The sequence below is a fragment of the Hemibagrus wyckioides genome, linkage group LG28 (assembly GCF_019097595.1).
Source record: "Hemibagrus wyckioides isolate EC202008001 linkage group LG28, SWU_Hwy_1.0, whole genome shotgun sequence".
Classification (NCBI taxonomy): Eukaryota; Metazoa; Chordata; class Actinopteri; order Siluriformes; family Bagridae; genus Hemibagrus; species Hemibagrus wyckioides.
Genome location: NC_080737.1, coordinates 13175585 through 13188296, shown reverse-complemented (window position 1 = coordinate 13188296; position 12712 = coordinate 13175585). Strand labels below are relative to the sequence as shown.

Here is a 12712-nt window from a genome sequence, read left to right as displayed (position 1 = left end):
TATTCCTTGAAAGCAGATCAACTAATATAGTGGTAAAGAGTAGGCTACTAAGAAAGAAACAGAATCTCTCCGCTTCAGAATATTGACTAAAATATGCACAAATGACCATAGTGACCTTCTCGGCTATTCAATTATCTTAGTCATGAAACAAATCTTAGCAGATATTGGCATATGAAAGTATTAGAAGAAATTCATAACACTGCACCAATATAACCTTGGGTGTAAGTAAAAACCTTGCCAGTGGTCTTAATTACACTGTTCCTTTTTTTCACCCTCTCAGTTCACGGAGGAGAAGCTGGGTCAAGCGGAGAAAACTGAACTGGATGCTCATTTGGAAAACCTGCTTGCTAGAGGAGACTGCACCAAGAACTGGACAGAGAAGATCTTAAGGCAGACTGAGGTGCTGCTGCAGCCAAACCCTAGTAAGAATACCCTCTTATTAATTACCGTGCATGTCAGGACTACACGGTTCATTAATCCACGTCACATTGGTCGGCATTATGGTCGTGAGCAGCCATATTATCTCCCTGCTCTATATGTTTAACACCGTAAAGCGGTGTGCTGTGTGTAGGGAAAGCTTAAAAATTAACTTGGCGCTTTTAAAGAATGCCAGATTGTTATTTTGGTTTATTCCATAGTCCTGATTAAGAAAGTCTTGTACGGTAGACACCATGTATGCATTTTTTTTTTATAACGTGATAACAGAAACTTGTTTTCAGATATCCCACAGCATTAAACATAAATATAAATGAAACATTTATGCTCTTTTATGAATAAAACATTAAATTGCATTACCAAGTGTTAATAGAGAATTAAAGCACTGCAGGGCGTGCTGTTATAGTAATGGCCTGCTGCCGATTTATAATCCAGGACCAATTATATTTTATTCCTTGCATAAATCTTTCTCGTACAGGATATCAGTGTCTACATAATACCCGACATGTTGGTGATTAATAATCTACAAGTAATTATTTAATTAGTATTACTCATAAAGTTTTCATTTTAGGCTGTGTATGAAAAAGCTCGGATCTTCCTTTGACAGGTTTTGTAGAAAGTTGAAATGTCTTTTTGCTGAAAGCTATTTAACAATTATTACTTTTCAATTTTACTTTTCAGTAAGAATCCTTTAAAAGTACATTTGTAATGTAATGACTATTTTTTATTGTAGTTAGTGTTGACTTGCTAAGGTCAGTTAGAGAACTAGCGATCTATTTTGGTTTAAAACCTCACAACCAAACGTAATGGATTTCCCACAGTTCACTGTGGTATGGTCTCACATTCCCAAGCCCACAAAAAGTAAAACAAATAAGAGGCTTAATAAAGCTGACATGATGTGATCAAGTGTGCTTAATAAGGTTAATATAAGCAACATTATCCCAGTAATCCCAGTTTGAACATGAACCTCTCAACTCGGCTTCCTTCGTCGTTGGCATTCTGAGGCTTTGGCAGTTCATCAGTTTCCCCTATGAGCAACTATGATGTCTTTGTGACCGATGTCAAGTCTTGTCTCGTAAGTGTTGGTTCTAGCTGAATGTTTGACCTTGTTAAATGTTGTAAGCTGAATGTTTGTTAAATGTTGAGTCTAGTATTATGATGTCCGTAATAAGATTAGCAGGATTGGAGTACATGATCATTATGGAGTGTGCAATAGAGAAGGTTGCTCCAGATTATATTACACGCCTGGGATGTGATGACTGGCCCATCACTGCAGTGTAAAGTAATTAAGATGAGAGAATACATGGAGAGAATAATCATAAATGTTAAAGGTAGGCATCATGAGACATTATGTTCTTGGTTCTCATATAAGTGTTACCAGGCTAGATTTTTTCTTTTTGTAATAGTCTAGAGTTAAAGGCTTAAAATGGTTAAAAAATGTCAAGAGGACATATTATAGCACCTTCCTGAAATATGCAGTGAGTAACCTGATAAAACGTCTTAAACATTGTGTGATAAGGCAAGAGGCAAATACTAACTAGGCAAGAAAATATATCTACAGACAACTCCAGGTCTTTGGATACAACAGAAGCTCTTGCCCAGTATGTTGTTCTTGACAGTGAGAGATTCTGGCACGATGAATACAATGAAAAATACTTTACTTATCGCTGAACAGAAGCGCATTATCAAAGTGAAATAAAAACCCATGCTTCATTGCAACCTTACCCATGTAGCTAGCTAGTGCACTTCAAAATCCATTTGGAATCAGGTAGCTTATGATAAAATATAAGCCTAGTGTAGTGTACATTGAGTAGAGGGAATTGTATTTGACTGCATGCACTGAGAGACGGTGATGTGAGATGGCAGGAATCCACCTAAATGATCAGGCTGAGAAATAAAACAGTGTGTGTTGTGTTGAGAGAAGAATTGAGCTTCATCATGCAGTAGATAGAAATCTAATCAACGGGAAAGAACCCTGCAGAGTTTTATATAAAATGCTTGTAATATAAAAGAAAGCACTCTTACCAAGGTTCAAAGAAATGGGATCTCCAACATTTGCAGGACAGGACACCTAGAGCTCTGACTGTAGTTACAGTGTAAAAAGCTTGATATAATGTTTATGAAGTCAAACATGCACAGATTGGTATTTCTTGCAAATGCTGCATTATACACCATTGGGTGAGTTTTGTAGATCTCAGGGTGTGTGTGCATTCAGGAACTGTAGATATCTGTGTTTCACACCACTCATGGAGGTTAAAGAAAGGTGCAATAGAACTGCACTGGTCAAGTAGCAAATTTGTCAAAAACATCAAATACTTGCTCAGTTGAAATATTATTAAAAACTTTCACGTTTTGAACGCATAACTCAGTTGCCATTTTATAGAAGTCCTCTGGTCCCTTATGAAAGTTTTCTGGGGTTTAGAACATGTTATAAATGCTTTTTGAGTTTGATTTTTTTATGACCAAGAGTCTAAAAATGAGGATAAATGAGCTTCTCCTAAATCTGACAGATAGAGACTATTTTTAGTCTTTGGATTTTCAAATAAGGACTTTTTAAGTACATTCTAAATATCTATTGCACTTTAACCCTTCCAGGCATGCCTAGTCGCTTTCACGTAAATTGTCATTTATTTTGTGTAGGTAGTTGCAATATGGTAAAATATGTAAATGCGTTTCCAGATGAAGGATATTAGTTCTGCACTTTGGAATCAGCTCAGAAATAAGAACCGCAGTAAAAGTTTTAAATATAAGTGTAAAGGTTTTCTCTTGGAAAGTGCACAATAGTCTATAGTCTTCCATCATTTTCTGGTTTCATACAAAGAATACAATAATAATTTGGATGAAGTGCCGGAGTAGTTGTGTTACCGCAGTGGATATCCACTTTGTATCCACCAAAATGTTTGTCAAATTTTTGGTGATTTTGAATGTATCAGAGGAGTGAATTTGATAAAGAGGCATCCGGACTTGTTATAATCTTGAAGATGTTTTGCCACTCACCTGAGGGGCTTCCACACATGTTTTACAGCAGCCTCTTAGATAAGTGGTGAAATGTCTTCAGTTAAATGAGACTCTAACATGTAATTTTCTGACTCTTCACATGCTCCAGTTGACAACACTGGTAAGTCTTACTGTATTTGCAGTTCCCTATGCTCCAGGTCATTACCTCAGCCACTTTTCCAACTCTCCCATTTTGAGTATTGAAGCTAATGACCACGGTGCTGGGAACTCATCCAGAAGGTCTGAGTGCTTTTGATTTTTTTTTTTTTTTTTTTAATTCACCCATCCAAATGTAGAACAATCTCTGATTCCCCTTGAGCACCTGACTAGATTGGTAATCCAATGCAGTTTGTAGACTTCCCATTAGGAGTTTTATGGGTGGCATCTTAATTAGAACCAGTGTTTCTCAGCCACCTGATTATCTTGATAATCTTTTATTTTATAGTGCTGGTTATAAAGGCAAGCAATTGTCTTCTCCTTTGTTTAAAATGTAGATAATAACAAGCAACATCTGGACGTGGTGGAAAAGTACTTCTTTTTCTTTTATCTGCAAGGGTTTTCCATTTCATTATCTTTGACAGTGACGTTCTCATGAATTTTTCTCCATTCCTGATCTGCTGTGGTGTGATTTGACCTTTTGTTCCAATCTGTGGCAAGGTTTTGCCGTTTTCTGTGATCTGGTATTCAATCGGCATACAAACAAGCACATATTGTAGCTGAACTGTTGTCGAAAAATGATCATCAGGCCATCACTAATGGCTTTACAGTAAATGGTCAGTGTCAGTAGAATAATTTGGGTCAAACAGAATATTAAAGGAATTTGAAGAAATGTGTTTAGGCTCAGTGTCTATTTAAGTATTTGTGATGAATCAAGACCATGTTTGTGTTCAGATGAAACATCAGACATAAAAATGCATATTTTGTTTTATTCTGCTTCTGTTTGTGACTTTATGTTTAAAATATTGACCAGTTAAATGTGACCTGGTTAGTCAGGTTTACTATCAGGCAAAGTGTGAATCACCTGGATAAAATGGGTCCCTATTTGATGTGGAACCGACATGCCATATGACTAACTGAGTTGTTTAGAGAAATTTTCAAGAAGGCTATTTTATGTTTAGACAAAAAAAGAACACCCACTCTAAAATCTTTCAACAACGACAGATAAACAGTGGCTGTGGCTTGGTCTGCAGGAATCCTCTGCAGGTTTAATGAAAAGCTTTCTATTGAAGAATGTGGGTGATTTGACTTGAAAAGTGGGTGGATATAAGAAAGCTCAGCCACAATGTTTCCAGAAAGTCATCTGGCAGCCAATGCACACAAGCTAAGCTTTTTACCCAAGTATACAGTGCAAGGGAGAGAGCCCACACTCTTTGTTGGGAATTTGTACTGGATATACCCTGCTCCTTTTAAGAAGAGTGTAATAATTGAGCCCTAAGCGAGGTACCACCCAAGCTGATGCACAGCCATGGCCAACACATACACTGGATTGATAAGATGCATAAGCCCCAGGTGGAACAAGGCTTCACATATACATTGCAGGACAGTGAAATCCTTTCTTCGCAGATCCCAGCTTAGGAAGTTGGGGTCAGAGCACAGGGTCAGTCATGATACAGGAAGCTGGGGTCAGAGCACAGGGTAAGAGAGAGGGTTAAGGGCTATGAACAATTTAATGGTGCATGAGCTTGAACCCCTGACCTTCAGATCATTAACCAAGAGCCTTACCTGTTTGAGCCACCACTGCCCAGGTCCTAGGAGTGCTTGTGGTCAAGAATATTTTCTGAACTGCAGGTTTGCAGTCCTGAATTTGGGGGCAAATTCACAGGTATATTTGACCTGGAATCCAAGGCCTTGTTGGTTGTCTTGGGGCAGTGAGGTGGCCTCTGTGGCCTAGTTACTGAAATCTGTGCATCTTGAAATATCAGCAGTCGAAGAAGAAAAGGTAAAGTAGTACACCAGTGGGCCAGTTCATCCTGTTATAGCAGGCTGTCAAGCTCAATCAGCAATGAGTTTACTTTGTTAATTGTTCTCCTGATCTTGGAGACCACTTTTGGGTGCAGATGCCAACAGCTTCATTTTACAGTCCCTAGAGAGGTGAGCTACTCTCTGTGAGGCTTCTGAACACCTTCTGTACAAGTGAAAGAGAACCAATAGACCCATATATAATAGATATCTGCATCTGAACACATCTGACTGTTTCAGCATTTTCAGATTGGTCTCATTGTTCCAGTGGATCTAGATGTAATGGTTCATCTGGTAAGACTAGCAATAGTAGACATGTGGCCCAGGCCAATTAGTCATATTAGCTAGAGTGTGTGCCATGGAGCCCAGACACAACAAAATCTCCTGTAGACACGGTAACCTTTTGCGCTTTAGCTATAAGGATGAGATTCCGATTTGCGTGGCCTCCATTTCTTAATCATCCAGTTCATCCGCCACCAAGATGATTGTGGACAACTGCCAACAAGTTGTCCACAAGCCTAGAAATCACTTTTTGTTGTGAGGTCTTACTAAGCATGTGCGTATGTGTGTAAGACGATATCCAGGTGATTCTCACCACTCCTGGAAGTTAGGAAGGGTGAAATAGAAGATGTTTTCCAAGGAAACTTTAAAATCTGTTTGGCTGTAAGACTGAACAATGCGAATTAGAATTTCTGTAGTCTGTCTCACCTCACGTGTGATCTTGTATTCTGTGTGTCTGTGTTTATTGGTTTATTTGTGTTTCTTCATGTTGCTTGGAAAGTCCAGTGTAGCTCTAGGTTTGCCTCCCACTCACACTACACCTGTTTCCACTTATTTAAATAACTGGTCTCAAGTGAGCGCCAGTTTGTTTAGAATAAAAACCTGCAGCTACACTGGTCCTTCACAGACAAGTCTGACATTTGGTGAACACGATACAGTCAGCATTTCATGCCTCTGAATATTTGTATTAGTCAAGAGAAATTGATTCACCTTGAATATTGTTCCATGCAGGGAATAGTTCCAAAATTGAATGCCCTTATATCTTTCTCTCTTTCCATTCTCCTGTATTGTGCATTATGAGATGCCTAAACCCGTACTTTTAAAGATATTTTCTAGCTGAAACAGCCATTGCAGCTGAGAAATCATACTAAATTATTTAGGTATAACCTTGTCTGTCTTCCCAAATGAAACATTTCTTTCCTTCTCTTATAGTTAGAGCTATGCTAAAGGGATCAACATGACTTTCTTTCACTTATAGTTAGACCTATGGTGAAGGGATCAATAAATAACCACATACAGTACATTTTGTTAGTTAGGATATAGTTAAACATTATCCATATTAATATAGCATAAGATTACTTCCGTTACTGTTCAATGAAACTGATTGTTACTCCAGTAAATTGGGGTAAACAATACTGAATGAAACCGATATTTTAATGTTCTTTATATTCCTGAGGCTAAAATGGAGTAGCCTACTTTTTAAAGCTTATTTTTTAAAAACACATAAACAGTGTATCGTCTTCTGCTGGCAAATTACTGCGCACTTGGGTGTTTAGATAATTTTGAAAATGACTCAAATATTGGATTATGGATCGGAATGAACCTTGTTATGGTTTATGGACCTCATGATTGAATTCTGGTGCCATGTTTGGATCTTAAACATAGAATAAAAGTGAAACATGTAAAGTGTATATTAAAAAAAAATCATATTCATATGTAAAGACGTATAATGATGCATCTAAATCTTAATTAAAAAAAAAAAATTATATATATATATATATATATATATATATATATATCTGTTTTTTCACATTTATATTTTTTATAAAATATATTTTGTATACATTTTACCATTCTTTGGCAGAAGGAAGCAGTTTGGTACAACTCATAGCCTCTGTGTAAAAAAGGTGTTATCTTTAGGCCATCTTTTAATGCGAGTGTCCACTCAGGTGCCCGCATTGAGGAGTTCTTCTATGAGAAACTGGACAGAAAGATCCCATCAAGAACAACCAATGGTGAGCTGCTGGGACAGTACATGCAGGATGCTGCTAAGGACTTTGGACCTGGAACTGCGTATGGTATGTAAAGCTGAACCTGTGCTCACAGAGGGAAGGTTTGGTGGGAGTTTTCTTTCATATTATTTATTTAAGAAAAGGTTAATATGTGACACCAGTGATGAATGAGATGGGATCAAGGTCTAATAAAGCCAGTTCTCAACAATGAATACTTCCGTCTCCTTTAAAACACACACTGGCTTATGAACTGTATTTACTTTTATGCTATTCAGTGGACAGTAGATGGCACACTTGTCTTCTCTGTCATACAAAAAAAACAAAACAAAACCATGGAACGGGACTACTGAATACATCTCGAAACATGCCCTAAATAAGAACAGGTCATCAGCATTAGAATGATGCACTAAATAGTAAATAAATAAATACACCCTGCTGTGTGGAGTGGGAATAGTAATTCTCCTTTAAATTACCTTAAAATTTCCTGCACCTTTAAGTGTGGATATGTCTGCAGCACAAATATGTAGACCAGCCATATAATGATTTATGTCAATGCTGACAAGTCCCTCAGGAATTTTACACTCTGTTTTAACACTCTATCATGTTCTGTGTGAATAGGCCACTTTTAGTGTCTTTTAAACATGCAATAACATCCTAGAGATTTTTATTTACCTTAAATATGCTGCTCATATATAATGAAGATAGAAAAAAAAAATCAGCAAATTTATTCATCAGTACTAACGCAGCATTAAATGTAGCTGATTTGATTTGTGGGGAAAAAGCACAGACAGCAAGAAAAAGAAAAACTTGGTTATACGAGTGTTCACAGCCGTTTCCAAAAGGGCATATAAATGTGTTTAGACTTAACTAATGACATTCAGATTCAGGTTTCAAAGTAATTATCATGCACGTGTTATTAATGAAAGTGATTCTGATTTAGACATAGACTTTCTTGACATCATTTTGGTTCCTTTTGACTACTGGATCAACAAGAAGTGGAGAAAATGTGATGTGAAGAAAATCTGTCAGGCTTATGACAACATTAAAGGAACTACAGGAAATATCTGGCAAATACTGGACACTCCCTGTGATAACAGTCTCTCATTTTCACACATCTGGGCTATGGAGTGGCTAAATGGAAGCCCTTTCACGTGAAAAAAATATCCCAAACCATCTAAATCACCCTAACTAATCACCCCATCTAAATCACACCATATTCTTTGTCCTCTATTTTTTTATGTTGTTAGTTTCTATATATCACAATGATAATGTAACTAGATTACCTGATGTATATATATTTTTTTAATTTTTATAAAAAGATTTTTTTTTTTTTACAGTTTTTACAGGGGTGTGTATTTATTTTATATCTAAATAACATTAGAGGCATTTAACAAATGTGCATTAATTTAGAAGGAATTTGTTGTTTAGTTTTAACTTTGTTTTAAGTTTTAGCTTTGATGAGTCTTCTTCACATTGTATACAGTGTTTAGTGACCATAAGAAACTCTCAGTCACATGGATTCCCAGAAATTTAAATCTGACCTGTCTGTCTACCTCTGCATTGTTTATGCAGAGGGCAGGGTGTTCCATCCTGTCTGAGTTCCTGAATTATTTGTATAACAATTTCTTTGTTTATGCTTGTACGATATTTTCTCCATGATACCTGGACAGCTTCAGCAAGATATGATTTAAAGCTTTGTCTGGGTGGCCGGGTGGCGTCGTCTGCGGCTTTAATGACTGTTGAGTCAGATTGTTGGAGGTCATGTACACAATCAGAAATTCATTGTTCAGTTACAAACTGAAGCGTTGATGTGTTGTTTGGAGGTCAGCTTGGCAGGGACTCGTGTGTTATAGCCTAAATCTTAGTTTAAAAAAGCAGCACCCTTATTTGATATATGTGATCTCTTGCTCCAGATGGGTTAAGAAGCTATGTATTTTCTATAAGTGTTTTGCTTAATAGCTAAACTGAAGTCGGTCCAAGTGAGCAGGAATGCCGGATTTAAGCTCTATAAGCTAATCTTAGCCTTTCAAAGCATTTTGCATTTACAGGGTTGGAACTATTGCAAGATAGAAGGTGCGGTAAACATGTGTGAAGACACCTGCCAGTTTATCAGCATACATCCTGAGCCCACATCCAGACCCTCTGCAGAGTTTGCTTTGCTTGGTTGGTTGAACTTGTCAGGAAGTGTGCCATTTGATGGATGTTGGTACCTGTTTCCTTTATGTAATAGTTTTTACACCTTGCAACATACAGTGGGGGTTTTATATTTTATTTTATGTCTCACTCTACCAACTGATGCACTCATAAATTTTGCTAGGAAACATACAATTGGCATATATTTAGACACCTGGCCATCACACATATGTGGATCTTCCACGAAGATAAGGCCAAACCTGTTGTAGCCATCCCCTGTGAACATAGCGAGCACCATAAAGACATGATTTGCTCAGGATGTCCTTGAAGAGCTCACATGGCCTGCACAGAGCCCTGAACTCAACCCTGGGATTAATTGGAAGACTGATTTTTCACCAGGTCTCCTTGCCTGACATCAACTTCTGACCTAACGAATGCTCTTATGGCTGAATGAACACAAGTCCCACAACCACACTCCAAAATCCAATGAAAAGCCTTCATAGAAGAGTGAAGAAGCCTTTATTGTTACCAAACATATATTACAGCACAGTGGAATTATTATTATTATTATTATTATTACTATTATTACTATTATTATTATTTGCTGGTGCTTGAACCTCAACATTCTGATCAACAAACCCAAAGCTTTAACCTCTTGAGCCCCCACTATTACCATAATCACCTAAACAAGACCCAACACATTCCAGTAACTCCTACTCCCCTGACTAACAAGACACACACTTAAAGGTTAATGGTCATTCCCCTGATATTACTCATATTACACTTACACATACCTTTGTCCATACTCTATTGTGTAGCTAGCATAACAACAGGGGTTATATAATGTTTATTTTAGTTTTAAACAATTAAACATTATTTAAGTGAATGTAATAATGCCCACAGGAAGTAAAGTCATATTCCTTGTATGTGTAGTAGTTTCCTTCACAACATGTTTTGCACATTCTTTGGAAATATTTATTACATTCTTGCTTATGCCTATAGTAGGAGCAGTTTCTGGAAAAAAAAAAGTTTACAAATAGTAAATAACTATTTTTAACTTGGGAGGTAAAATCCGGCCCTATTAAGCAAAACAGCTTTTCTGACGCTGTTCCTTTAATATTATTTTAATGCATCTTTGCTCAGGATTATTTTGGGCTTGTATAAACATTGTGCATTCTTCTTAAACCACAAGAATGTTTAACTACTGGAGGTCACATTTCTGAAACTAGGATGATGATAGTTTTATTTTCTATAAATGGTTTGCACCGGATGAAGATATGGAGTGGGCTGGATGGCATCTCCTGCTCATGTGTTTCACCAGAGGAAGTCCATTATTTCCTGTGTTTAGAATTTTCCAGTGATTAAAGGCTATGGAAATGGTCCTCCTACGCAGTGGGTACCAACTTGGATGTTACATGAAAGAATTACTCATAATTTCTGTCCCCACTTCTTTGTAGAAAGGCATTGAAAGTTGTGGAAATATGAATGCAATCTACAGTTCAACACATGACTTCGTTCCCTCCTCTCTCCAAATAAGGGATTTATTGGACTGTAGTTAAAAATGATGTGTATTGATTGCTGAAAATCTTTCCTCCTCAAAATGAATGAAATTAATTATGAATATAAAACCTTAATTATAACCAGTGTCATTATTTATAGGACATGATCATTTTGTTATATCTAGGACATTACACACAGACCAGGCATAACATTATGACCACCTGCCTAATATTGTGTTGGTCCCCCTTTTGCTGCCAAAACAGCCCTGACCTGTCACTGTGTATTCTGACACCTTTCTATCAGAACCAGCATTAACTTCTTCAGCAATTTGAACAACAGTAGCTCGTCTGTTGGATCGGATCACACGGTCCAGCCTTCGCTCCCCACGTGCATCAGTGAGCCTTGGCTGCCCATGACCCCGTCACCTGTTCACCACTGTTCCTTCCTTGGACCACTTTTGATAGATACTGACCACTGTAGACGGGGAACACAAGAGCTTCAGTTTTGGAGATTCTCTGATCCAGTCGTCTAGCCATCACAATTTCGCCCTTGTCAGACTCGCTCAAATCCTTACACTTGTTCATTTTTCCTGCTTCTAACACATCAACATTGAGGACAAAACTTGCTGCCGAATATATCCCACCCACTAACAGGTGCCATGATGAGATCATCAGTGTTATTCACTTCACCTGTCAGTGCTCATAATGTTATGCCTGATCGGTATATCATGAAAGATCTAATCTAATATAAAGTAATAGTTCATTCTTTGTGTGTTTAGGAAGTACTTTGTACACCGTAGGAGACTATCAGAAGCGGCTAGGAAGTGCTGAGAGAGAGTTCTTACAAGCATCAGCTGTCAGCTTTCTCACTCCTCTCCGGAATTTTCTAGAGGGTGACTGGAGAACCATATCGGTAAGATCAGCTTGTTTGGAAGGGAGTTAAAACAGACTGCACCCAGAGAGAATGAGAGAGAGAGAGAAAAAGAGAGAGAATGATGTGTGAACCATTATATCATTAAAATGATCTGTATAATGCTTTGTTTTTGGGAGACACAAATTCTTTTTATTTTGTTTAAACAGCAGTAAAATATATGATTTTAAGTTTTTTCCTTTTTCTTTTATTTATTTATTTTTTGATTCTTCATTACCCAGCTGGAGTAGTCTGTCATTAAGAAGGTCAAATGACAAATGTGGTTAGATAAACTGTATATCTTTCAGAAAGAAAGAAGGCTATTGGAAAACCGGCGCCTTGACTTGGATGTCTGCAAAGCACGCCTGAAGAAAGCCAAGTTGGCAGAAGCAAAGGCTGCTGTGAGTCATGTTACCACTTGCCTAAATTTTTATTTTTTATTTTTGGCTGGGCCACCCCATCTGGATTCCGCCCCCTCTTGCCCCCGTTTATACAGTCATTTGCGATTTCCCCACTTGTATGGCTTGCATTATTCAGGAAACCAAATGAATGGTGCAATGTATCCCTGTGAATCAGTATGATGATGAAGTAGAGTCACCATGTGAGCAGTGTGTTTAGGTTTGCACTCGTGATTGAGTTGCATCAGGACATCAGGAAATCTTCGTGTGAGCTCTACCAAGATCATTACTGGAACTGCTTTCATAGTAAGGGAAGTCATTGCGTTGGAGTCCAAAAATAGCTTTTAGTCACAGCTTCTCCAGATGCTG

General features: G+C 37.6%; 1 protein-coding gene across 11 annotated transcripts in view; it reads left to right on the top strand.

Annotated features, from left to right (window-relative positions):
• Positions 1-12712, top strand: part of sh3glb2b (SH3-domain GRB2-like endophilin B2b) — a 39793-nt gene that overhangs the window by 7308 nt on the left and 19773 nt on the right. For 6 of the 11 annotated variants that reach the window (XM_058383376.1, XM_058383384.1, XM_058383374.1 and 3 more), the window contains exons 2-6: positions 281-422; positions 3542-3553; positions 7341-7469; positions 11815-11948; positions 12254-12346. In XM_058383376.1, the coding sequence (XP_058239359.1) occupies positions 281-422; positions 3542-3553; positions 7341-7469; positions 11815-11948; positions 12254-12346 (510 nt within the window). The remainder of the gene's footprint in view (positions 1-280; positions 423-3541; positions 3554-7340; positions 7470-11814; positions 11949-12253; positions 12347-12712) is intronic. The other 5 variants (XM_058383378.1, XM_058383385.1, XM_058383375.1 and 2 more) reach the window with 1 other exon arrangement.